General features: G+C 40.2%; 3 protein-coding genes across 8 annotated transcripts; 2 read left to right on the top strand and 1 right to left on the bottom strand.

Annotated features, from left to right (window-relative positions):
* On the bottom strand, window positions 1–5509 carry LOC311500253 (urokinase-type plasminogen activator-like). 4 transcript variants are annotated; one of them, XM_084561521.1, is made up of 10 exons: window positions 3494–5509; window positions 2774–2861; window positions 2639–2672; window positions 2237–2539; window positions 2107–2151; window positions 1833–2013; window positions 1540–1685; window positions 1305–1445; window positions 1063–1211; window positions 1–478 (listed from the first exon to the last, which is right to left on the bottom strand). In XM_084561521.1, exons 2-10 carry the CDS (start codon window positions 2822–2824, stop codon window positions 284–286), a joined length of 1245 nt encoding a protein of 414 aa, XP_084417647.1. In that variant the 5' UTR covers window positions 2825–2861; window positions 3494–5509; the 3' UTR covers window positions 1–283. The 4 variants fall into 4 exon arrangements, with proteins under 4 accessions (XP_084417647.1, XP_084417646.1, XP_084417644.1 ...); XM_084561520.1 differs by having other exon boundaries at window positions 1833–2151; window positions 2237–2319; window positions 2404–2539; XM_084561518.1 differs by having other exon boundaries at window positions 1833–2151.
* Window positions 5510–9613: 4104 nt separating this feature from the next.
* On the top strand, window positions 9614–18067 carry LOC311500361 (inhibitor of nuclear factor kappa-B kinase subunit alpha-like). Of its 2 annotated transcripts, XM_084561718.1 has the most exons (22): window positions 9670–10229; window positions 10634–10794; window positions 10895–10989; window positions 11079–11196; window positions 11276–11345; window positions 11447–11535; window positions 11631–11720; window positions 11820–11944; window positions 12925–13032; window positions 13121–13256; window positions 13383–13583; window positions 13975–14077; window positions 14372–14495; window positions 14579–14730; window positions 14832–14893; window positions 14981–15090; window positions 15270–15319; window positions 15550–15658; window positions 15753–15900; window positions 16012–16058; window positions 16299–16398; window positions 17725–18067. In XM_084561718.1, the coding sequence occupies exons 2-22, from the start codon at window positions 10690–10692 to the stop codon at window positions 17782–17784; spliced, it is 2202 nt and encodes a 733-aa protein (XP_084417844.1). In that variant the 5' UTR covers window positions 9670–10229; window positions 10634–10689; the 3' UTR covers window positions 17785–18067. The 2 variants fall into 2 exon arrangements, with proteins under 2 accessions (XP_084417843.1, XP_084417844.1); XM_084561717.1 differs by having other exon boundaries at window positions 9614–10229; window positions 11631–11944.
* Window positions 18068–18709: 642 nt separating this feature from the next.
* On the top strand, window positions 18710–26519 carry erlin1 (ER lipid raft associated 1). 2 transcript variants are annotated; one of them, XM_084561305.1, is made up of 12 exons: window positions 18710–18845; window positions 19854–19982; window positions 20180–20261; window positions 20856–20902; window positions 20997–21058; window positions 21167–21292; window positions 21411–21484; window positions 22196–22254; window positions 22364–22455; window positions 22626–22715; window positions 22831–22910; window positions 24159–26519. In XM_084561305.1, exons 2-12 carry the CDS (start codon window positions 19870–19872, stop codon window positions 24348–24350), a joined length of 1017 nt encoding a protein of 338 aa, XP_084417431.1. In that variant the 5' UTR covers window positions 18710–18845; window positions 19854–19869; the 3' UTR covers window positions 24351–26519. The 2 variants fall into 2 exon arrangements, with proteins under 2 accessions (XP_084417431.1, XP_084417432.1); XM_084561306.1 differs by having other exon boundaries at window positions 18735–18774.
* Window positions 26520–27743: the final 1224 nt, after the last annotated feature.

Below are 27743 nucleotides of genomic sequence, written 5' to 3'. Positions count from 1 at the left end.
TTAAAAAAAATAATAATAATCCACATTCTTATTATAAAAAGCTTATGCACAAGTACCAAAAACATCTAATGCACTAGATGCAAGAAAATACATTTTAAAACATTCACTTTGAACTGTGCAAAAGTAATTTCACTAAATATAGCCAGTAAAGACTGTCAGCTGCTCTTGAAACCAAACGTGCACACATCAGTAAATACTTGCATTAACACTGACAAAAAAATAAAAGCTCAGTTTTTCCTTTAGGATACATGCAATGCCCAACAGATCACCTTCTGTGATGGTTTCATTTTATGGGATACATCACTCCTTGTGTGTATTCTGCAAGCCCTGTCTCAGAGGCGATCCACTTGTTGTAGTTGGTGACCTTTGTGTAAACCCCTGGTTTGTTCTTGGCGGAGCAGCCATCGCCCCAGCTCACCACCCCGAACAGAAACATTCGGCCGGACACTGCACACACCAGCGGACCACCAGAGTCGCCCTGTGAAGAGAAGACATGAAAAATGGGTTCAGCCATAGAGTTTTAAATCTTCTAAAGGAGAGAACTGTCTATCTGTCTTTCAGTTGTTTTGGATTCAGATATTTCAGGTAGTTAAAAGTTTTCTAAGAATTTCATTCTGACACATTACTGACTGAGGATATCAGATTATCACAGTAATCTGTCATTTCTGGGTAACAAGATTTAAAGTACCCAACTTGGTATTAGACACTAACTTCTTCCAGTATAAAACCATCAGTGATACATTTTCTTCTTAGCATTAATAATGATTTCAATACAAATTTGAAAAAATATTATATACTAGTGAGAAAGATGAAAAACCATACTTGCAAAGAGAATAACTATAAAGAGTAATAAATTAACATAGATGTGAACAATTTAACGTTATGGTTTGCTGCACTTTTCAAAAGCAGTGTTTCCACACTTCTTGACACACAATGGAAACATGTCTAGATCTAAAACCTCTTTTAGCTTCTGTTCCCTGCTCACTTCTGTTTGTTTACACAGTTAAATAAAGGCATTATGCTCACATCCATACATTTTCATACAATGGACAGTGTGCTCACCTTGCAGGCATCACTGCTCCAGGTAGGGCTCGCGGCACAGAGCATGTTGTCAGAGATGCGCTTTCCGTACTGAAACTCACTGCTACATTCATCGTGGGAGATCAGTGACACCTCGGCCTGTTTCAGGAGCTGAGAGAACCGCCACGACTCTGCACACACAACACAGTGTCAGGTTTAAAAATCGCTGAAATGGCTGAGCGATCAGACATGAGTCTAAAGGTTAGTGAGTCTGCAGTACTTACCCTGCGTCTCCTTCCCAAATCCTGCGACGCTGCATGGGAAACCTTTAGGAAGCCGAGTGTGAGGTGGAGGAAGACAAACTGTCCGAACGGAGGTTGTCCTCACTGCACTCCCTCCACTTATGCTTCTGATCTTCAGCAGGGCTGATATGTAAAGACAAACACATGTGTGAGTCCTGCACACAGAGAACTTCCCCACTCATATATATTTATATATATATAGTATATGTGTGCACACCTATGTCATTGTTGTAGTCTGAGTCACTGTATTTTGGGTGGACTATCAGTTTTTCCACAATGAAGCGCTGCTCTCTGTCGGCATCCGTGCCATTGATGGCATTCTTCCCCAAGAATATGGACAGGTATTGGATATCAGCCATCTCGCTGAACAAACACAGAATATGCAAGTGTGAAAAACATATTACATAGACATGTGAGTCACATTGCCATTATAGTAAAATTGCAGTGGAAAAAATTATATGATGACGATGGTGTTGTGTTTTCTGTGTCTGCATGTGTATGATTGCTCACCTATCAGAGAAGCAGTGTGCAGCCGAGACAACCCAGCTCGGCGAGATGAGAGAGCCGCCACAAAGGAAACCATAGCTTTTGTGAAAGATAGCAGCTACCCATGGGTGTGACTCTATGGGTATGAAAGAGCCACCCACAATTTTATTCCGTCTCCGCTCGGTCCTCTCGCCGCATGTCAGCTCTGGAGGGACACATGAGATAAGGCAGTGAGTGCTGATGGAAGACAAAGCAAACGTTGCCTGGCAGAATAAGTGGATTAAAACAACAAAACTACCTGTATCTACAGGAGCTGGTGCAGGTTTTACTGGTGATGAAGCACCTGTGTTTGAACAGAGAACAAAGAGTATTAGAAAAATTCTTACGAAATGGCATAAATAGATGTAATGTAAAAATAAAAGTCTTACATCTGGGAATATCGCAGAATTCTTTCACAGCCTTCCCTTCTTTCCAGACAAAGCACCACGGCATCAAGCGCTGGTTTGGATTCCTGGAGTTCAAGTGCAACAAATTAAACTCAGGATATCTCACTACAGTACTTCTAGTTATCACATCAATATGACTTGAAGTATACCTGCAGTGTCTATGTTTGCCAAGTCCATTTGAAGCTGTCCAATATTGTTTAAATCTGTTCCAGCTGAGACACCTACGGCCATTCGATGACATGGAAACAGTTCCCCTGTAACTGCTCCCGTCACCAGACCGACAACCTGAAGATCACAATGCAAAAAAAAAAAAAGGTCAGAACATTTAATACATCTAGTTATAAATAATCAATATTGACAATACTGTCAGCACAGTTGACTTACCCAGTGGATCTTTTAAGCGTTTTTGGGAAAAAGCCTGAGAAGAGCAGAAAAAAACTCAGTCCCACAGTTCTTTAAAAACCTCTGAGTCTCCTATAGCTATTAAACATAAAGCCACTTCCTCTCATTACTGCTTACCACATCGACAGTGCACGCTGCAAGGACCGCGATGATGACAAACAGGTTCATCTTCTGGTTTTGGTTCTGCTTACTGGGGATAGTTTGTCTGAGGAGGGACAAAAAAAATTAAAATCAAATTACAGAAATGAAACATTACAACCCTGGATGACCCTGGATATAAAGCTCCTCTTCCCTTATATGGACTTTACTATAAAGCACATGACAGAGACTAGACAAGTGTGACTGCAGAGACACATGGTTAGAGAAGCTGCGTGGTTCTTGTGGCTTTAAGTGTGAAGCACACGAACAGTTCCCGGAATTATCTTGAAATGGTCTTTTGAATTGCACAGGCATTTGAGCTTCTTTTGTGTGTCCAGTTCATCAAGCGTCGCACACATACATTTCTGTTGATTGCACTGTGCACATAGATAGAGTACAGATAGTGGGTGTTCGATGTGTGAGCTCTGTACTGTAAACATCTGCTCACTCAGTACAATATCAGTCTAGTTTAGCTGATTACGACACAGCCTGCGCATTGGATTGTATCACGTTAGTTTTGCAGTGCGTACAGTTCAGACACTGGATTTCTAGATATGCCTTGAATGCAGGGTCAACTTGATAGTGATGAAAAATAATGGCTGATTGGTTAAAGCATTAGTTCTGAAAACAAACAGCTTACTCAAACTTGATTTATTCATCCGAGAAGTTGACTAAAAGCTTTGTTAGAGATCTGCTTACCTTTCTGTTTGAACTTGCAATGCTGACAGAGTCTTTGTTTCTTCCAGCTGAGGTGACTCCGCTTCTCTCTGCTTGTGCACCTGTGCAGTGGGAGGACTGGGCTCACACTGTTAGTTGCTGTGCAGATGCAGTGCTGATCATGTCCACGCTACCTCCCATTTAAAAACAGTGGGAGGTGTTTAGGAGGTGATGCGAAATCAGAGAATTGGTCATGTCCTGTGACACATGCAACTCCCCTTCCCCTTCCAGGCGCTCGAGAGTATATCCAAAATTGGCGATGTGCTTAAAACGTGCGATTTCAAAAATAGATTAACGGGAAGTAACAAATGAAATAAATGAGAAGTATTTTGTGGAAAGTCTGTACGCCATTAACTACAATAAGAAGACTTTTAGCTGTGTAACATGTTTTTTTCATATATCCTTCACTGTATATTAAACTGATGTTTACAGCAGTGAATCTGTCTCTCTGCAACGTTAAATACAGTCAAGGGATTTGACTTTAAAATTTGACAACAAACCATGAGACATGTTGGTTATTACATGTATGTAAAAGTATTCCACAAGCAGTCACAGTGTTGCACATCACAGTGGGTTAAATCATTGCATTATATTTTGATTGAAATAGCACACACCCTTATCAGTCACCCTCCTTTGTCGATCCTTCACTTTACAAATATTTTTGCATATACATTCATAGTCTTGCTCGTTCTTACACTGTATTCGTTTAGAGATCCAGAGGTTTTTGTGTGATTTTACTCGTGCGTAAGAACATATAACGCACTACTGGATGGGTTTATTTATAAACATCTCACTTTTTCTCTAAGAAGTCCATGCACGGCATCTATACTGATTTATACCGTGTATCCGCTTAAATCTTGTTACTACGTGCCGACAGTAAACAGTGTTTAATAACCATGTAACACAACTTCCCCTAAAACAATGGGCATTGTTATTCATTTTGCAAGGGAATTTCTAAAATCTTCGAAATAAGTTACCTCATCTATCACTCTGACGGCTGTGTTACTCACATTTCCTGCCCTTTGATGGTGACAATGGCCAGATGTGACACCTCCGTGCACGGCTCTGCGGACATGTAGTGTGCACGGGCACGATTCCAAGTCCATAACCTTGAAACAACTACACAGCATATGTAAAATAGGCCATTTACTCACTCCAATAGCGCCCATCTGATATGAGCTTACTTTAAATCCCTCACAGGTGTATTATCGAAAGAAGAAGTAAACTTGGTAAAATTACCCAACTCAGGGAAACCCAGGATATATGTGGTTGAAGCCAGCTGCAACCTGGATGGTCTGATTTTGTCATTTTAACATGAGACATCTAATTCCCTCAGTCAAGTCTGAACACCGTTTACACTCAAAACCCTGTCCTAAAGGCTTAAAATCCACCCCTTTCAGACCCTAATATCTTAATCACTTCACCCATCACTCATAGATTTCTACAGCTGCCCTACAGCAGTGAGAGGTGGGGAAAATCCTGTGATTTGATGAATGATGTTTCCAGTTCTTTACAGGAAAAGGTATAGAGGGGGAGTATTATGTGTTTCTTTTTGTCTTAGCATGTTGTTGACAATAATGTTCATGTAACAGGTCTCACTTACACAAAGCTTTATCATACTGTTCCATTTTTACTTTCATATTTACGGCACATAGATAATGTCACAGTGTTTGATGTTCATATGAAATGCAGAAGTACAAGTAATCCCTGTGAGCCAAGCATTAGATTTCCAAATGTATTGTCTAGTATCATAATGAGCAGACATCGGCTTGTCATTGATTTCCTTAAACATCATCACAGCACACAAGTATAGGCAGGCCTAATCCCAGTGTCCACGCTCTTTGAGGCACGTTACCTCTAACTCTATGAACCAACAGTATGCAATATATACCAACAGTTGCAACAGTATGACCACTGACAGGTGAAGTGAATAACGTGTGTGACAATATAATGTTCTGCTGGGAAATTTTATGACCTGGCATTCGTGTGGATTTTACTTAAACATGTACCACCCACCTAGACCAGACCAGACACCCCCACGCCATAGAAATGACACTCCTCGATGGCAGCAGCCATCCTCCAAATTCACTAGATTCCAAACTGATTAAGTATCTGTGGGATGCACTGGAACAACGTCCTGTATCCAGACACCACAGGATACCTTCAGAAGGCCCATGTCCATTCTCTGATGAGTCAGAGCAGTTTTGGAGGCACAATATGAGGTATGTGGTCATAATGTTATGACTGATTGGTGTATGAGCGAAAGAGGCCTTGGGAATTAATTTAAAAAGAAGTTCAAAACTTTCAATGGTACAGGATGAGGGTTTAGTGATCAGGATTTAGGATGGAGACTGGGGTTGGGCCAATGGTCGCTGCTCGTGGAAAACTTCTGAAAGTTGGCTTCTAGATGAAAGCCAGCTTTTATGACGGTGGTTCTGAAACATCGTATTTCAGACAATGGAAGTACTGAGAGCCAGCATAATTGTCCAGAACAACATTTTATTCTCAAACTGTGAATCGTTCAGTGCGCTACTGGAGTCCAAAGAAAAAAACAATAGATCAGATCAAAGACGGACACATCATTTCTTTTTCTTTTTTAAGAAATCAAAGACATGGATGAACAATTTGAAAATACAAGTGTGTCTTGCTGCTGTATTCTTCCTCTATGACATCTGGGCCATATCAGGAGTGTAGGAGCGTCTATATTTCTATAGGCACAGGAAACACGCTGACATCAGTTTGGACTAAATGAGGAAGGAGAAAATGACATAGACATAGACAACTGTGATTCATATATATTTTTGTCCAACTCACATTAGAAGCTAAAATAAACTCTGTCTGGTTTTAAAGTGTTGTTGGTGCTTTCTCTTTCTGAATCCTGAAAATTTGTATGTATACTGAACAAATGCCACAGATGTTACACTTGTACATAAGCTGAGATGCGTATAAATGTGTACTGCGAAACAATTATGTTGAAACTATATACGCAGATTTCAGGTTTTGGTCATTTCTTCTGTGACTATTTTCTTATCTTTCTTATCTGTTTCTGTTCTTCTAGTTTATGTCGTACACTCATTCTATGATCTTTTAGTTTAACTTTATCTCTCTGTGCTGCCATATCATTTTGAATTTCCTCTTGCAATAATCAATAAAACTCTTATCTCTGAGGCAAAACATGCTGACAAACTGTGAGAACATTTGTTTTCACACATCAAGTCTCTATCTTACATTACTTAAAGAACTGCAGAGCTGTGTCTTTCACATGTTTTCAGCTTCTCTATTCAATCACAAGATACTGGTCCACTTCTCCTTTTGAGCTTATTTACAAAAAATTCTTTAAATAAAACCGGAAATTTATAAAGGCACATGACCTTGAGAAGCACACGTCAGGGCCATTGTTCCCATATATATCCATTTGTTTCATTTTCACACGTTTGTACTTGTAAACTCTAACTGATTTCGCCTGAACGCAAATATAGAAGTTATTCTCATGTGAGCTAATTTCCCTTCAGCACTCAAAGTCTGATTTTCACAGGGATAGGGCTTTTGCTTCCTTTCATCGGTCAGATCTTGTCAGTAAAAAACAAAAGGTTAACCACTCTGACATCATGAGAGTTCGCAAAGTGTGATGAAAACAAGAGGATAATAAATACAGAATAACACGAAGTGGGGCGGCACAGTGGTGAGGTGGTTAGCACTGATGCCTCACAGCGAGAAGGTCCGTAGGCCGGCTGGGTTTGCATGTTCTCCCTGTGTCTGCGTGGGTTCTCTCCGGGTACTCCGGCTTCCTCCCACCATCCATAGACATGCTCATTAGGTTAATTGGTGGTTCTACATTGGCCGTAGGTGTGAGTGTGAGTGTGAATGGTTGTCTGTCTCTGTGTTAGCCCTGCGATGGACTGGCGACCTGTCCAGGGTGTACCCCGCCTCTCGCCCGATGACAGCTGGGATAGGCTCCAGCAGACCCCTGCGACCCTCAACAGGAATAAGAAAGAAGATGAATGATGAATGAATAACATGAAGTGATCCACTGGTTGAAAAACTATAAGAAAATTACACTATATAATGCTAAAGTCATAAGTTTACATACACCATAGCCAAATACATTTAAACTCGGCTTTTTTTTTTTTTTAATTTTTTTTATAATTCCTGACATTTAATCCAGAATATACAAAAATGTCAGAAAAATAGTAGAGAGAAAGATTTATTTCAGCTTTTGTTTTTGCTTTTTTCTTACATCACGCTTAGTTAGTATTTGGTGGCAATTGTTTGACTCCACAGGCTTCTTACAATAACTTTCAGCCCACTCCTCCTGAAAGAGCTGGTGTAACCACACCAGGTTTGTAGGCCTCATTGCTCATACGTGCTCTTTCAGTTCTGCCTACAAACCTTCTGTTGGACTGAGGTCTATGATGGCCAATACAATACGTCGACTTTGTTGGCCTCAAGCCATTCTGCCTCAACTTTGGAGTATGCTTGAGGTCATTGCCCATTTTAAAAAAAAAAAAAAAACGCATTTGCAACCTTTCATTTTCTGGCTGAGCTGTCTTGAGAGGTTTCTTCAGTATATCCACACAATCTTTCTTCCTTATGATGTCAACTTTTTTTTTCTCCTGATGTGCACCAATCCCTCCTGTAGCAAAGCCGCTCGCCCACAGCATGATTCTGCCACCCCTGTGCTTCCCAGACGGCCTGGTGTCTTCGACTTGCAAGTCCTCCAGATATAATGATGGTTATTTTGGCCAGACAGTTCAGTTTTTGATTTATCCAACCACCCCTCTAAAATCTTTGACACCATGTGCATCTTCAAACCATAGTCTGGCTTTTTGTTGTGGTTTTGGAGCAGTGGCTTCTTCCTTGCTTTGGAGCCTTTCTGGTTATGTCAGTAATGTACTTTATCTGTTTCCTTCAGTGTTTTTACAAGTTCCTGCTGTTTGCTCTCATCTGGGACTGATTTGTCTCTTTTCCTACCAAAGTATGTAGGAGAGAGAATGAGTTTCCTGAGCGGTATGATGGTCCCAGGGTGTTTATACTTACATAGCATTGTTTATAGAGACAAATGGGGCAGTTTCTCCTCAATTACTCCAATTGTGAAGAACATTTACGGAGGTCAACAGTTGTTTTTTTTTCTGAGGTCTTGGCTAATTTTTATTTATTTTTCCCACAGGTACACCTCCAATTAACTTAAATAATGGCCATCAGAAGCTTCTAAAGTCCATAAAATCATTTTGTCAAATGTTCCAATCTGTTTAAAGGTGCAGTCAATCAGTTCGAAGGGAAATAATCTATCTGCAAACAACTGCCGGAAAAATGACTTCTGTTGCATAAACCCTGAAACCCTGAAAGCTTCACAGACAGACAGACAATTGCAGAGAATTACGTTTTGTTGTGACGGACATCGGCTCTGGCCCTCATTGCATCAGCTCTTAATCACTGTGTCATTGCATCCTGATTAGTTGCATATTTCTGGTGGACTACTGTGAGCTCATCTTCTGTTTAACATTGAGCAATTCCTGTTTCCTATTACTTTAAGCCATCTGTTGCAAGGGCAGTTGATTTTCTTCAATGTAAAGCATGATTTCTGATTCTGATTCTGATTTCTTCAATGTGCAGTGCGGAAGTTATAGGTAAAGGACTATCATAATATAGTAGCTAAAAGTAGTGCTTGTGATGCAGGATGACTGACTTCAATATCCTACTAAAGAAGAAACTACGATAGTGGGTTCACTAGAACTATTAGTAGCTCACTTGCTTTCATCATCACTTGAGAAAAAGCTATTTCCTTTCCCACACAACCATAGCACAGTCACACGCACAACCATTGCCCCCCACCATCATACTCACATACGAGAGACTCTTGGTTGTTATTATTTATTACCCATTATACCTCGGCTATAACTTGTAAATATATAATCCCTGTAACTACTGTTTACTGTTTACATTTGCACTTTAGTCACTTTACTCATACAATCTGTTTACATTCTCCATGGACATTTTGGATAGTTATAACATTTATGGCATGGTAACTTGTATATACTTTGCATTTTGTATCTTGTTGTATTTCTGTTTTTTTTTTTTTTTTTTTGCTCCTTATAATGTCTGTTCTTGCACGTTAAGCTGCTCACTTGTGCCTTAAACTGGACAAATAAAGTTTTCTGAATCTGAATCTGAATGACATGAAAATGTGCATATGGCGCCACCTAGTGAACAAATTAGGACATGTCAAAGTTTTGGAAATAGCTCAATGGGGTGTGCACGGTTTTCATGGTTAAAGAATGGTTTGAAGAATTCCACAGTATGGTCGACATTAAATCCGCAAACTAAGGCATATCTTCTGGTTTGGGTGTGGGCTGATGGGAAATCCCCCATCAGGCTCAGAAAGCCTCATGTGTCTTGTCTCTTTCTATGGAACCGTGCGCGCATGCGCAGAAACAAAATCTGCCTGTCAGTTTGTACTTTCACTTTACTGAGCGGTGTGTCACTCGGTGTCGCTTTACACCCTGAACTACAACAAAAACAGAGCGTAAACCTTGACTTTAAAGACGCGTTTGATGGATTCGCACGGGTAAAGGTATATTTTCGCCGGTTCAACCTTCTTACCCAAACACTATATAGGAAAACGAACCGTAAACAACACGGTTAGCTAACTCAGGCGCAACAATGTTCTGACATACAAAGTAAGCTAACTGTCATCTGCTGACTCTGGCCTCCTGAACAGGTGAGTTCATCATGTTTGTGGAGAGATGTTGCTTTATGTAGACAAAATCGTCAAGATAGTCATGCTGTCTTTGAGTTTACAGACTTCCCTGAACCTAACATCGTTAATCCTTCAACAACAAACCACCACTTTACTGCTATTTTGCTACAACAAGATAAAAATGCTAAAGTAAAAACTGTTATAAAACACAGAAATATATATTATACATTAAAGACATAGAGTTGTAAAGGTTTATTAACATGTATGTTATGTCTAGTGAAGAATAAAGCATGCATAATACCTGCTGTGCACACCGCTTAATATGTAGTAATAACATAGTTTGTTGGCACAGAGCATTGCTACAGATAGTATAAGCCTTGATGAATATCTGCAGTAAAGGCTCTGTAACATTTTGTTCTTTCTAGCTGAGGTCCCTTGCAGACTACCTCTGGTGCCCAGTGGCTGCAGCAGACCTAACACTATGGACCGGGCTGCATTCAGACAGAGCCAGCTGTGCGGCTCCTGGGAGATGAAGGAGAGACTGGGGATGGGAGGCTTTGGGCACGTCTACCTGTACCAGCACCTTGTGAGTTCTTTTGAGTACAGATGGTACATCTAGGAGAACGTAAACTCGAGACCCGGGTGTGTCTTTGCTTTGCTGTACTTCCTGTCTGTGTTTGGTGCAGGAGCTGGGAACGAAGATTGCTGTGAAACTTTGCCGCCTCGAGCTCAACTCCATGAACAAAGACCGCTGGAGCAGAGAGATTCAGATCATGAAGAAGTGAGTGTCAATCACCAGCACACATTTTACTGTCCTTATCCTTTTCTTGTCAAACTTTTGCAGCATATTTTGTACTCTTTCTGTTTCAGGCTGAATCATGTAAACGTTGTTCAGGCCAGAGAAGTTCCTGAGGAATTTAGCTCCATTGCTATAAATGACTTACCGCTGCTGGCCATGGAGTATTGTTCAAAAGGAGACCTACGCAAGGTAACACAAGGGTATTCCATAAAGAACAATTTGTTATCTTTTAAAACATTGCACTTAATTGATCCACCTCTTTACTTAGGTGCTGAATAAACCTGAAAATTGCTGTGGGCTAAAAGAGAGTGAGATCCTCTCGCTCCTCAGTGACATTGGTAATGTCTTCATCAACTTTTACTTTGTTGACAAGTCACTGTAATTCAATGCCCATGCATAATGGATATAGGTTTTTATTAATTTTTTTTTGCACACACAGGTTCTGGCATCCAGTATCTCCATGAAAATAAGGTTATTCATCGAGACCTAAAGCCAGAAAACATCGTTCTACAAGAGATAGATGGGAAGGTGAAGTAATTTTCCTTTTTTTGCATGCGTGCAGCTTGTGTAATCTGCACTGACATGTATGCATTGTACATTACATTATACCTTCTGTCCCCCAGCTTGTCCATAAAATCATAGATCTGGGTTATGCAAAAGACCTCGATCAGGGCAGTCTCTGCACATCCTTTGTTGGAACTCTCCAGTATCTGGTAAATGTTTTTTCAGTGACGAATTCATTAAAATGTTATATAGTTTTTTTAAATAATGTCATGCTCTATTATCATAAATCTGCTTTGTATGTGTGCCAGGCTCCAGAGCTGTTTGAGAGTAAACCCTACACTGTAACTGTGGACTACTGGAGCTTTGGGACGGTGATCTTTGAATGTACTTGTGGCTTTCGCCCCTTCCTACACCACATGCAGCCTGTACAGTGGTGAGTTATACACACATATGCTGTATATATAATGTGAAAACAATAAGCTTGTTCTTCTAACCTCGGTACATCTACACTGATGTCCATATAAATAGACATTAATTAAGCATAAATCACAGCAAATATTCATGTATCAATGATATAATTCCTATAGAGCTCCGGGCATCACGTGACTTTTTTTTGTTGACGTCGCCATATTGGCAGGAAAATTCTGAGGAAAAATGAATGGCACGAGCACTGATTTCCGGCCGTCAGAGTTTACTGTTTTACTTTAAACAGATAGAATTTGACCAGTACAAGGCAAAACTCGACAGGCTATATATCACGGACCCCTATCATGCCCCAAGTGGGCTTTTTTTGAACACTGAAACAGCCGGCGCAGACAATGTTCCTGACCTGCAGTATCCGGATATATATAACTACCTCGTTAACTTTCCTTCGTCCTACTCCGGAGAGCCACTGAAAGCATTCAAGAGCCTGGAGGGGTACAAATGGACACAGTCAGGCTTTGTGATGTACATCCAACTTTGGAGTTTGCCGGCTAAAAACAGTGTCGATTTTTGTGAGTAGTTTTAGTGCTGAATGAGGAACACTCCTTTGCAATCCACTTTATAAACATTAGCCTATCTTGCCTTTTTTTCAAAAAGAAATCTGTTGGACATGGTGTTAAAAACATGCTAAATAAACAAGACTTGGAAAACGCTGGATTCTGTAACTGATATAAAGTGATCACTACACAAGCGAAATCCGTTTCTTGAGGGATCCCACCACTCCGTTTTCACGCGCCTACTCCTTGCACGTTTTATTGCAGTAATCCACATCTACCGGTGCAGGGGGACGTCAACTACCGGAGCTCTATTGGTAGTGATATCATCTATTAAATGTGAAGACAAATTAAGAAAAGTTTGGGTGAACAGAGATTTTTAGAACAGTTTGTGGATTCATTTTTTGTTGGTCACATGTTTTTCCTGCTTTTGAAGGACGAGCAAAGTCAAGAACAAAGGTCCCAAAGACATCATGGCGGTAGAGGACATGAATGGAGAAGTCCGATTCTCCACACATCTTCCATATCCCAACAATCTCAGCAGGTAGAGACAAAAAGACGTAGGGCTTACCAGTCCAATGTCCATCATTCTTATTAGTGTCTAACCTGTGTGTGTGTTTGTGCATTTATAGGCCCCTGCTGGAACCAGTCGAGTCTCTTTTGCAGATGTTGTTACTCTGGGACCCTGCGATGCGCGGTGGAGGGCTGGATCCCGACACAAACAAGCCTCACTACTACACCATTTTGCAAACTATTCTCAACATGAAGGTTGATACCACGCCCTTACTTTTATTTATTTTTGACTTAAACCATTTATGGGATGCTTTGATGGTTTTGTGCCTGCCACTAAATTAAACAAAACAAACCTCTTACTCTGCACATTTATTTGTCTAGGTCATCCATATTTTGGATATGACGTCAGCCCAGCTGCACTCACTGGTTTTGGGTGCTGAGGAGAGCTTACACTCCCTGCAGCTTCGTCTGGAAACGCACACTCAGACACACATCTCCCCGTTGAGTCAGGAGCTGCTGCTCGAGACGGGAATCTCCCCCGACCCACGCAGGCTGCCTGTACACTGTCTGCCAGATGGCTTGGTATGTGACAAACACAAAAATATCCAATGTAAAACAGATGCAGACACAAGTATATGCAAGATCTACCGTTTTTTTAATCTCCATAATTGAAACATATTGGTTTATTATGAAATATCGGGTAGTCCTGAATTACGATGTCGTTTCTGGTAATAGGTCTTATTTCAACAGTGCGGTAACTTGTACCTTTCTGCAGATTTTCTCATGAAGCAACAATAAATAAGGCACTTCAGCTGGATTGCAATAAATGAGAAATATTTTATAGGTTTGCTTGCTCAAATATCAACCCAGCATCGACTTCCACTTGAGTTTTAGTTTTTATCAATAAAGAAACCTCTGTTAACACATGTCATGTCAGGTCATCGTGGCTGCACTGATATTTATTTTCTGTTAGCGTGGCTGGGACACCTCCATAGTCTTCCTGTTCGACAAGAGCCTAACCAAGTACTCTGGACCACTGACTGCCAGACCTCTGCCAGACAGTGTCAACTTTATAGGTGAGATACAGTATGTAACTGTATGTTACTGCGTTTCCCTTTTCCTTAATGTTATTGTCAGGATGTAATAGTAAAATAAAACCTTTTTTGTTAAAAGATCAAAATGATTCGATAACTCAAATTCATGTATTTCTCTTAACACTGTCATACTTTAACATTCATGACCTGGCTTGACAAATAAAAACAGTTAAAGAAAAAACACGCTGAAAGATCTTTAACGTATTCCAAAATGATTTTAATGTGATATCCAAATGAATATGGGAATAATGCATCTTTTATCATGTGTCGTCTCAGTCAGGGAGACAAAGACACAGCTACCACTATCTGCTCTTAGAAAGGTGTGGGGTGAAGCAGTCAGCTATATAGGTGGACTGAAAGAGGACTACATTCGCCTGTACCAGGGGCAGAGGGCTGCCATGTAAGTGTATAAACACACCCATGAATACATTTTATACACTTTTAAACTGAAAAAAATCCTAATGTGTGTTTGTACCTGTATAGGTTGAGTCTGCTGCGATACAACACCAACTTAACGCGCTACAAGAACCTGTTGTTCTCGCAGTCGCAGCAGCTCAGAGCCAAACTGGCTTTCTTTAAGGCCAGCATCCAGCACGACCTGGAGCAGTACATCAGTCAGAGGCACACCGGCATCTGTGAGTGGACGTTTGTGTCCCGTTGTAACACACGCTGTGGTTTTGCATCTTTGCCGAAACTTTAAGTGGACTATCTTCTGTTGTTTTGTGTTTATGTAAAGCTTCGGAAAAAATGCTGAAGACATGGCAAGAAAATGAAGAAAAGGCTGATGAGTTTACAAAGGTAGTTTAAAGTCATAGTGATTCAGCACAAACTTGCCCGCAGTTATTTACAGACAGAGCAATGCTAAGACTTCTTTTTCTGCTGTAGGTTGCAGATGTGGGCTATCTGGATGAAGAGATAGTGGCTCTGCATTCTGAGATTGTGGAGTTGCAGAGGAGTCCGTTCGCAAAGAAACAGGGAGACGTGATGGAACAGCTGTCAGTATCTCTGGGATACCGTACTTAGTGAATGAAAGTCAAGTAGACTGAAAGAGGGAATGTTGTGCAAGACAGAGAGTTACTGCTGATTTCAAATTAGCCTCACTTTAACTTCAGGTAAACTTTGGATGTAAGTTTTAGTGGGTTTTCACTGTTGTTTTCTCTATTTTTGTTTCCAGTGAAGGAAAGGCTATCGAACTCTACAAGCAGCTGAAAGCTAAATGCAAAAGTGAGTCCAAACACTAATACAGATAACACTTAAGACACTTTCTTACTGTGTTCAATAAATGAGCTGGAATATGTGTCGAATGCTTTTTCAGATCCTCGCTGTTTAATTAATTCTTCTGCATGGCTGCGAATTTAAAAATCAGCATTCGTGATTGGTGTTGTTTAGCGTGTACATACATTTCTGTGTCAGAATATTGTATACAGATGATAACAGAAATGCATTTCCTACAGGTCCTGACCCTCCTCATGGCTACAGTGACAGCTCAGACATGGTGAAGACGATACTGCAGACAGTTCAGAACCAGGACAGAGTCCTAAAAGACTTGTACACTCACCTCAGGTGATTAATCCACATCTTTACTTCATACTCGATGCACTCACAAACATTTTACGGTTGACTGTGTGTCATTTGTAGTTTTTCTCCTTTTTTACAGTACAATTCTGGTGTGTAAGCGACGCATCGTGGATTTATTTCCTAAGTTGGAGAGGGCGGTAGAGAACATAAAAACTGCAGAGGCAGCAGTGATGCAGATGCAAATGAAGAGACAGAAGGAGTTCTGGTATCTCCTAAAGATTGCCTGTGTGAGTATGTCATTAATGTCGCTACAGAAAATGATCTGCAATTGAATGTGTTATATGTATAGAAATGTCAATAAGTACTGTAGCTAATTCAGTGTGTGGTTGTGTATTTAGGCCCAGAGCAATTCTCCATTACAGTCACTTATTCACCCCACTGACAGGTAAGATCTGTTCACAGAACAGTTTTCTGCATCATGTTTCACAACTGCTAACAGTATATGTGACTATTGTCCCTGGAAAACAATTTAAAAGAATTGCACACGTGGTTTTTGTTTCATGAGCTTATTTGCCTTTTTAGAAGATCACTTCTATGATCTGCTGGTTTCTGTTCAATAAAACTGCCACAAGAGGTCTCTGGACTCCTGAATTTCAAATGACACGGAGTCTCTTTTCTCTTTCAGTGAAACTGTTCATCAGTTACTGGATGAAAATCAACGTTATCTGAGTCAGCTCACTTCTCTGCTGCAAGACGCCACACAGGAGATGGAGCACAGTATTATGGTACGGTGTAGAGGAATGAAGGAACGTGCCGCTGCAAATAAGCAGATCATTGAAGTAACTAATTAGATATACACTAATCAGCCACAACTTCCAAACGCTGAAGCGACTAACAATGATGATCTCATTACGGTGTAATGTCCTTCTGGGAAATCTGGGTCCTGGAATTTATGTGGATTTTACTCTGGCGCGTACCACTGCCTGAACATTGTTGCAGACCAAGCACAGTTCCATGGCAGTGCATCCTGGATCCATACATACACCCACACGCTCCCAGCCATCCACATGATGCAAAAGAAAACGTGATACAATAGACTAGGCTACCTTCTTCCATTTCTCTGTGGTTTACATCTGATTCTTATGTGCATTTTGTAGGCTCCTTCAGCAGTGGACAGGGGTCAGCATGGGCACTGCGACTGGTCTGTGGCTACGCAGCCCCATACAAAACAAACTGTGTTGCCTTTTGTGTTGTGACACCTTTCTCTTAGAATTAACTTATTTAGTGGTTTGAGCTACAATAGTTTGTCTTTTGGACTGGACCACATCAACCAACCTTCACTCCTCACGTGCATTCTTGAGGCTTGGCTGTCCATGACCCTGTCGCTGGTTCACTGATTTTCCTTCATAGCACCGCTATTGATAGATACAGACCACAAGAGTTGCCGTTTTACAGATGCTCTGAGCTGGTCATCTATTCAATTTTCAATTCAATTTTATTTATATAGCGTCAATAACAATACAAATCGTCTCAAGAAGCTTTACAAAAACCCGGCCTGAAACCCCCAGAGCAAGCCTGAAGGCAACGGTGGCAAGGAAAAACTCCCTTTTAACAGGAAGAAACCTCAAGCAGAACCCAGCTCATATGGAGGGACCCATCTGCCTAAGGCCAGCCGGGTACAGACAGAAGAAAGAGAGAAGAGAACAGCAAAGAGAGAAGAGAAGAGAACAGCAAGATAAACATACATCTTTCATAGATACACATATCTGACTAAAGTGTACATGTGGAATCTTATGATACAAACTGATGATGTTACATGACAGTTTGAAAATGTTAGAGGAATCATAGGCAGGTTGGAGAATTGTTCATAGCCATCAAAATATGTCCCTTGTCAGAGTCGTTCAAATCCTTACACTTGGCATTAACAGACAAATTGTTCTCTTACTACCTAATATATTCCACCCACCCATCTTTTTCAAATAATGCATTATTGTCCACCATTCAGATTTGTAGTTTATATATTTTAACATAATATTAATTTACCAAATGAATGGTAGATAGAGATTGGTATGTTTAGTTGTGAAGTATAAACATGTTTCTTATCTCTATAGGATCAGGACTGGAGCTGGACTCAGTATGAAGTAGGGACGTCTGAATCTCCGAAGATGTAGAAGCTGGCCAAAGACAAGTATCGTAAAAGGTGCCTTATCAGAGTTACACTATCTGAAAGCTTTGTAATTCCATTTATATGTATGTGACGCTGACAATAATGTATGAAACGGCACGATGTTGTAAGCTATTCGTGTTTTAACTTAAAAATATATCACTGAATGTTTAAAGGTATTTCCAGCTGTAACCACAATGTATTTATTTTAGAGGTAATATTGATTAGAGTACAACATTGCTGCTGATAAACTATGCATGATGGAATGTGAATAAATTTTTATAAATGTACCAGGTGTTGCCTTTGTTCAAGCTGTTTCTCAAACCTATTAGAACTGGTTTGTTTCTTGTGTGAGTGTGAAGCTGTCGAAGCTACTGGAGTGGCTGAAATCCATACTGAAACTACGGAATAAAGAATAATGTATGCAAAAAAAAGGCAAAATATAACTCTATAGCTACTGTGGAAATACAAAACCTAGGGAAGTGAAGCTTTTTGGTTGCATTTGTCATTTTATTGGAATTTCAGGACTTGTAATTCTGAAGTTAAATTTAACACAAAACACCAAGTTAATATAATATAATAATGTAATACATACATGTAATGAAATAAATAAATAAATAAATAAGAACATTGCATCTTCTTCTTCTGTGTCCCGCTGTGTTAACAGGCTGTCAGGACGTTATCACCGCCTAATAAACTGACGTGAAGACTGTTTAATTTCTGTGCTTTAAGAAAGTATTGAAGTGTTCTTCCTGTGAAGACATTTGGTGGATGTGTTATTTAATGATACTTATTAATAATACATAAATAATGATATAATATAATAATTATTATTATATTAAAAAGTAAATCGTTTTAACAACATTTAATGTCTAAGTATTTCCGACAGTCCCTGAAGGCAGCGTAATATAGCAAGACAGAAACCTGTGGGAGGCGGGGTGAGGGGGATGGGTCGTTGAATGATAAGGGCAGAAGGGGAGGCGGTTCGATAACAGTGGTAATTTTATTTCTCATAAGTCGGTCGTTTAACGGCTACATGTTGATAATTTAGTCTGCGCGTAGTGCACGGTGAGTTAACTCATTTGCTTTACCCTAGCTACACAGCAAGCTAAAGTTAGCATTAAGCTACAAGCAACTGGCGGAGTGGCTGACTTCCCGAATCCACCCTATAATGAGGGCTATCTAGCTAGCTAGCCCAGCATGCTAGGCTAACGTAAATGAACGAATAGTGGGGTCAGCCTTTGCTATTGTTTAGTAAAATTAATTCAGTGTGACTGTAACATCGAGACGTAGCGTTGGTACGACACATTGCTTCGTGTGCTGACAAAGGAACTACTCGCTGTGTGTCTGCAGGCTAATGGTGTATATTAGCGTTAGCTATAACAAACGCAAACGTTAACAACATATGAAATGCACATGTTAAAGTAAAGGCTACACCACTACCTGACAGTGACTGGTAAACTGGTAGTTATACGAACATGCCAAGCTGTTTATGTGTCAGGCTGTAAAACGGTATAATGTTTAATTTAAACTTTGACAAAACCAAACTTTTGTAATCTAGTTCAAATGAAAAGAGCAGAGGAGGAGAAAACATTCAATTCAATTTCAATTCAATTCAATTTTAATTATATGCCGTCAATAAAATTCAGAGGACCTTTGCTAAACCTTGATAACAAAGTAACCATGAAGACACAGAAATGTTTTGTCTTCCTCTGAGACAACATGTCTTGTTATTTATCTCTCTGCTGTAGCACACTTGTATTATAATAACAAAAAATGTTCAGTGCAGATGTGTTTTCTGTCTCTTTCTTGCTTGTCGTTTCACCTCCGAGAATTTGTTCTCCCCTCCATTTGAAGTTACATTTGAATATTAGAGAAGCTCAGTATGATGCAACGCTGGTCAACAGCACTGCAGACTCCTGCAGCCTCTAAAATCATTAAGTTCAACACAGTTAACCGCATGTATTGCTGCTGACAACAACGCTGTATTAGTCAAACCACAGGTGTAACAGCACCCAGAGTACTTAATGTTGCGTAAATATGTTAGTTTGTTTATACCTGTTTCTCTGCGTCCAGGTGTGTGATAGCAAGGATGACGATGCCGCATGTAGGGGCAGTATTTGCTGCAATAGCAGGAGTGACGGCCATCCTGTTGCACTCCTCTATTCACAAGATAGAAGAAGGACACCTTGCTGTGTACTACAGGTAAACCGTAACACATGTGTCTGGCAGAAGTAATAGAGCACGATTTTGAATATTTTTCTCTCTCACAATGAAGCATTTAACTCTATCCTAAACAGACATTTCTGGGAAGTATAAAACTTGTTTGACGATGTGATGCACTCAGTAGATAATCTGAGGGGAATAACTCAGACCAAGAAATTTGCTTGTATTTGTTTCAGAGGTGGGGCATTGCTGACGTCTCCCAACGGTCCTGGCTATCACATTATGCTGCCTTTCATTACCACCTACCGATCAGTACAGGTAAACTTATATTTCATCACTGAAGCTTGTCCTTTCAGCAAAAGCGTGTCTAATGTAGGTGTCAGCCATGAGGCGCTGCTCATAAGACCCGAGGAGGGGGGGGGGGGGGGGGGGGTGTCTTCTATAAATAAAACAGCATGCAAACGGTTGTCATTCAGCCATGGCTGCGGTGGTTCTATGTTAGACTAAGTTATTGCAATAGTTTTGTGTTACTACATGTGCTTAAAATGGCACCTGGAAAAACAGTTGTACTTTTTTTTGCAGTAAATAAGAAAATGCTATTGGTTGAGTGTTCTGAGATTCTTAAAAAACCTTCAGCACATTGAACCTATAAAGTTAAATGTAAAAGTTAGCTGAGAGGGAAACAGCTTTTCTATTCTTCTGTATGTCTTGAAAATATAGAGAGAATAAAATCCTTGAATAATCTCGTAGTCCAGGTTCACGGAGATGCACGTCTTTTGACTAGTCGTAGTTAAATATATGATGTATAAATGTGTAAATGAACATGTCTCGCAAGCATTCACTGCTTAATGTCATCTTACATATGTTGACTTGAGTACCAGTGTCAGAGAATACTTTGAATTTTTGTTTCAGACTACGCTCCAGACAGATGAGATCAAGAATGTGCCTTGCGGAACAAGGTATGACTGAGCGCACGGACGTAGCAGTTGTGAAATTTATCCGCTTGTAACAGTAATTATGTATTTATTAGTTGTTGTTTTTCTTTCTTCACAGTGGCGGTGTGATGATCTATTTTGACAGGATAGAAGTTGTTAACATGCTGGTCCCTACAGCAGGTACATGGTCCAGTTTCTCCCACTGCAGAAGTCTATTTGATTGATTTTATTAACTCCGTGGTTGGCATGGCTTTCCATTAACCGTTGCTTTTGTTCCTTTATTTGCAGTGGTGGATATTGTGAGGAACTACACCGCTGATTATGACAAAACTCTCATTTTCAACAAGATTCACCACGAACTCAACCAGTTCTGCAGTGTACACACGCTGCAGGAGGTTTACATTGAGTTGTTTGGTTAGTACATTTTTGTTTCAGTTTGTCGCAGCACATAGTGTGTGGTCATTCCAGGGATTCCTAAGATGTGACGCACAGCATGATGTCCGTTCAAACTGTTCCTGTTTTTGTGTTGTAGACATCATAGATGAGAACCTAAAGACTGCTTTGCAAAAAGATCTTAATGCGATGGCACCTGGACTAACAATACAGGTATTTCTACATGCGCGCACACACACACATAACTTGTATTTGTTTGTGGTTGCATTTTTGTCATGATAAAATTCTGGGAACAACTTCTCTGCTGTAGCAGCCTCAACTGAGATTTCCCCCCTCCCTCCTTCCTTTCCATCTCCATGCCCCATGCAACGAATGAATTACAAAGCCTAAAGGAAAATTAGTTAACAGGCAATATTTGCAGGTTTTTACTGTACATACATTTATGTAAAGATGGCAATCAAGCATGGCTCATAAACCTGGTGGACACAGAATCAAGCAGTAGTTGTGTTTGCATTCATGTCTTAATGACACCAGATGCAATGAGTGACTTAGAGCTAACATGCATTTAGTTTTTTGGCCAGTGCAGTCAGAGGATCCGATCTGATGCTGAACTATTAACAGCAAGACAGCCATCAGCTCTCTGACAGCTGTGTCTAGTCCTCAATAAGTTTCTGGTCGTTGATTGACTCCTACTCCTTGAGGAGGACTCGAAAACAAGTGGCCGAAAAGACGCAGACAAAAAACAATCGTCGCATCACATGACATTAGCTGATTAATTGTAGGTCATGAGTGAAATAAAATAAGATGACCAAAAAAAATGACCTCTCATTTGCTCTATTCGGATTATTGGTTGTGAGCAATGGGTGACTTTTTATTTCTCCCCCTCTCTTTTGTTCTTGGCGCTGTTTCACCGTCCGAATGAAGGCAGTACGCGTCACCAAGCCAAAGATCCCAGAGTCCATCAGGAGGAACTTTGAACTCATGTGAGTTTGACTTGCATGCTTCTCTGTGACCAGCCCGCTCAGTTCAAGTGCCACCAAACAGAAAGCAAAACATTTACAAGTACTTCTTGTTTTGCGTGTGTTTATGCAGGGAAGCAGAGAAGACGCGTCTGCTAATAACAGCTCAGACCCAGAAAGTGGTGGAAAAGGAAGCAGAGACAGAAAGGAAGAAGGCTATTATTGGTAAATGTTGTGTTTTACTGTAAATCAGCCCACAGTATTTCTTTTTCCTTTTTATTTGCATGACCATCGGTGCAATTTTAGCAGTTTTTCTCCTCCAGCCACTCATGTGTAACCCCCACTGCACACCCTTTACCTTCTGCATAACTCATGTTTTTTTTTCTGTCCTACAGAGGCTCAGAAATTGGCCCAGGTAGCAGAGATCCACTTCCAGCAGAAGGTGATGGAGAAAGAGACGGAGAAGAGGATCTCTGAAATAGAGGGTAAGCCTCACTGTTTTCATTTTCTGTGAGATGGAATTTGCCTGTCCCTCTGTGTGGTGGTGTCTGGTTCTGCTTTGTCATGTGTCTCTCATTCAACACTGCTTCCTTGTTTCAGATGCTGCCTTCCTGGCCAGGGAGAGGGCTAAGGCTGATGCAGAATTTTACACGGCAGCCAAGTTTGCTGAATCAAACAGGGTAAAGTAAAAAAAAAAATAATTCAACACATGAACACACAGACGTAGTGCATCTAATCACATAGTACGATGAGCTCTGTGATATCTACAACATAAACATTGGGATTTAAGTTAATATTAATATAATCGTAGTAACATCGTTTCATCATCTTGTTTTTAGCCCAAGTGTCCCGTCCGTGGAGGACTTGTTTATTTATAGGGCAGAGCTGTATCTCTATGATCCGAGCCATTAATGCTGACAGACCTGTAATGAGAGCTCAGTCCACTTGATCAATACGGAGCCGTCTTAAAATAGACACAGGCCATTATTGGGTAAAACTGTCCAGATGGTTTATATCAAACTAACTTCAAATGTCCAGTAGTCTTTCCTCCACATTCCCTCCAAGCTGTGACAGACTTTTCCAAACCTTTTCAACAATGTGCTGCTCTGATTTATTTCAAGAAGTTTGTCACGATCACCCTGAGCTGAAACAGACCCTGATGTGTCTCAAGTCACTGGCCCACGTTTATATGGACAATATTTTTTCTGTCCGATTGAAATTCTGATTAGAGATTCCAACGTGACTGTTTACATAGACGCTAAATAAAATGATCCGAAGAGATGTGTGTGTTTACGCGCCCCAAAGCATCAATCAGAACGTTTATGACTGGTCATAAAAATCTGTCAGAAATTTAACGGATGAAGGACAAAATGTTCCCAGTTTCAGTGACAACACTGAATTCATTCAATGCAAGAAGATGACCAGGATGGTGGGGCAAACATGCACAGAAAGGATTAATTTATTTCAACTGGAGAGAAATAATCCAATCAAGCGTTGGTTATTAGATTCAAAACGTTTATAGTCGTAAACACAGCACAAAAATAAATGAATTAACTTAATCTAAGCATAGAAAATAAAATAAAGTACTATGTACAAAAGGGCAGGGTGTAGTATAGAGTGTAATTGGTTATGCTAATATTTTCTTATAATGGATTATCAGAGGGTTACACCACCCCTGCAAACTGTGATTGGGCCATGAACCATTTTTATTCTGGGTGGGCACTTATTGGCATTATAAGGGGTATGCCAGTGTTCGAGATTTAAACCACTTCCACACTACTGAAGTTGCTCCAGCAGCACAGTTGTCATTTATTTTCAGCCATATAGATGCTGTATAGTTGTGTTATAGATATCAGTGAGAACAGAACATACAACCCAACTGTAATCTAATCCTGACATCCTGCCGTCTTTCTGTTGAATCCTTACAGCTGAAGTTAACCCCAGAATACCTGGAGCTGATGAAATACCAGGCCATAGCAGCTAACAGTAAGATCTACTTCGGTCAGGACATCCCAAACATGTTTGTGGAGGGCAACAATAATCCACCCAAGTCGCCGCGCTCCCCCTCTTTACCCAATTCTGATCAAGACTCGCTTAAAGTGAAACCAGATGGGCAGTGAGTCCACGGCTCCGCCTCTACACAGGACAGGGGAGCCTGGGGAGGAAATGTCTTGTCAGTGCGGTGGAGAACACCGAACTGAAGATGATAGCTTTGCAGCTAGTTTGGTGAACAACACACTTCAGTCTTAAATCTAACTGGCAAAAAAAAAAAAAAGAGTGGGAAACGTTTAAGGTGACAGACGAGTGGAAGTGAGAAGTAGGAAGGGTGCGATGAACAGGATTTTTTTTTTTTTAATAAATCTTCCACTCAAGATGAGTTTAAAGAATGAGAACAGTGCCATAGTTAAAAATCAAAAGCATAAAAAATGCTTATGCCTGGGAAGGCGACAGCAAGTAGTCGCCCTAATTTACACGTGCTTGCAATCAGTGCAGTGTTTAACTTTGCTTTTGGAGCTGCATTAATTAATTTTGTTGTATGCAAGAGGAATGATTTCTGAAGAAAAATGGTTATTAATTATTATTAATTTTTATTTTTATTTTTGAAAATGAATGGCTTCTTTTTTTTAGCAGCACTGGAATCTTGACAGGTGACACTAATTAAAAGCTGAACGGATGGTCTAAGAGTGTTCGGAGGTCAAGTCATCTCTGTACCAGCTTCTCTTGCACTGAGTCACTCGTTGGCTGTTCTCTCTCCACACAAGTCGGTGTCATGGCCGTTTAATCTCACCTTGTGTCAAATGCTGCTGGTCGAGGAGCTTATAACACTTCAACAGAAGTCTGGTCGTTACTAATGTGGTGTTTTCACTGCATAGAGTCCACATTCATTTCTAGTTGGCTGAAATAATTACAGATAAGAGCTGTGAAAGTTTTTTTTTTTTGTTTTAATATTAGTGCAGGTTTGGGCGAATGCTGTCATAAGGGCAGTGCTATGGTTTACTTTCTGGTGTTAGTTTTCTGTCATTGTGGTTGAGATCTGCTGGCTTCCTGTGACATTTACCGTGAAGCGAAATGAAAGTCAAATTTGTCTTCTAAAAACTTATTCAAAAAAATCATCACAGTTAATTCATGTGCAACAATAAAGCAGTTGAGTAACTGTAACAGTGGGTTGTAGGAAGTTGTGATTTCTATTCCCTGTCAAGAAGTCAGCACATCTTTCTTTCCTCCGTCTTGCTTTGATTGTCAGGGTCATGCATGCAGAAATTTGTAGTTTGGCTCCGATGGTTAATAGAGCCTGAGGCTGTTTGCCACCTCTGTTGATATAGAGCTTATTCAGACGTGGTTAAATGTAAATTCTCAGGAAAGGCATTTTAATGAGACAGCTGCTCAGTGTTAAGCAGAGCGAACACCCTCCACAAGCCAAAATCCACAAATAAAATTGATTTAAAGATGAGCAAAGCTACGGTTTCATCTAAAATCAACATTTTTTTAAAGCGCACCTTCTATTTACAGTAGGCGTTTGAGACAATAATGATATAATGACAAAAAATGAGGATGTTGATTTAGTAAAACAGAAATGAAATGAACGAAATCTCCTTTCAAGAATCGGTGGACAGGCTTTTGCAGGCAACACACAGCTCTCAATTACAATAGCAACTTTAAGGAGAATTTGTTTAACCTCTGATCGGTTTTGCAACGACGTGATGGAGACGAATGTGATCGTCGCTTCGGCTTTAAAAAGATGCAAGTTGGTGCTAGTTTTTATTTGTTTCAGCTTTTGGATTTTGTTCAGCTCTTTGTTGCAGAAATGCTTCCACTATTCAGAATTCAAGCCTTAAATAGTAATTATTGTAAAAATGGGTTAACCCTGAGTTAAATATTCAGTGATTCTTGCAGAGTAAAATGCTCAGTTTGGACTTCTTAAGAGCTTGGATGTACATACTGTACTGTACTGTACTGTACGGCCTCATCTTCGATTCTGTCTGAGAAAGACACAACTAACAGTGGACACTACTCGTGCTGTTTTACGTGACCTCCAAACCGCAGTTAAAAGCTGCACTCTGCTTTCGCTTCGGTGGTGGGTTCAAATAAAGATGCAAAAGAGGGGTATGAATCACTCATGAAACAGATTTTTTTTTCTCTTTTTTTTTTTGTCAATATTTTGTACAATCTGTGAAATTCAAATATTGTCTCCTTGTTTTAAAAGGTTTATATGCAAAAAAATGTTTTCAAGTTTTGACAATGTTCTTATGTAAAATAAAACCTATTTTGGTACCTCTCTTCTATCTGTGGAGATGTGTCGGTGGGCGTTTGTGTAGTACGCTTGGTTGCCAACAGGGGGAGCGCTAACACCGCGTTGGATGAATTATCTGGTTTAAGTTCTCAGAGCCGGAACAGATTTTTACTAAAAATAATCAATAGAGGAGTTGTAATTGAAAGATAAGAGCCGTTTATCAGAGCAATGGAAGATGAAATTATGTGCTGGATTATGTTTAGAGAAAAGTCCGTGAGACAAGCAAGTTTATGAATGCGTAATAACATTCCTCCACAAATTAAATTACCTGCAAGTTTACACAAAGACTGGAAAATTGATAAATATACTGGCAGGAGCACAAATTTAAATAAGGAAACGGTGTGAAACTAAAAGTTCCCATACTCTGTAGGACACTTTAACTACACACTCAAAAATGATGAAATTTTGACCCAGATTTTGTCTGACAAGGTCACACACTTCTCATTCGTGGCAAAAAAAACGTGCGTCCAAGTTTTAGGAACTTTGGACATTTGCAACACAATAACTTTTATTCGTTAGATTTACAAACGGTGATGAATTTAACCTCCACCAAATACTTTCGTCTAAGAGGTTTTATACAAGAGTGGATGTTTGGAGTAGTTATTTATTTTAATGGATGGTTGGTTGCTGCAGTGTGAGGACGACTCGGGGAGCGCTTGCTGAAAATGTAAACACAATCTATCACACAGTCCCTGTTGTTCTAACCCACATAATGTGTTGTAAACATTACAAAAACAGGGCTGTGTGTGTGTGTCCGCTGTGAAATGGTCATCCCAAGAGCGTGACTCCAAACCTCAAGCCCTTCTCCCAGAGCGGCCGGTCAGCTGTTCATAAGGGCTTTCCAGGAAGCATTCAAAGGGTGTGTGTGCGAGGGCATGTGACCACTCCCTGAATGACCAGATGAGGGATGGCTTCCTCTTTACGACCAGTCCACGTGGAAATCTCTGGTATCCTTTCACAGCTAAACCATCAGTCTTTCAGAGGGAGGGTGTTTAGCTTTTGTCTGACCCCTGATCAGTTTTTTTTCTAAATGACAGACTTTGAGAGAAGTACTATCATAAAGCAGGATGTAAATAAACATCTCGTCTAATCTTTTGTGTACTTAACTGAGGAGGGTTTTTTTTGTGTGTGTGTTTGTTGGCCTGTGCTCTTTTAAACGAGTGGTCTTATTATTTGGTCGTCAGCGAGTTGAATGCCCTCCCTCTCAGGAAGCGAGGTCAAG

This window comes from Chelon labrosus, assembly GCF_963514085.1.
Source record: "Chelon labrosus genome assembly, chromosome: 15".
Lineage (NCBI taxonomy): Eukaryota > Metazoa > Chordata > Actinopteri > Mugiliformes > Mugilidae > Chelon > Chelon labrosus.
This window is presented reverse-complemented; position numbering and strand designations above follow the sequence as displayed.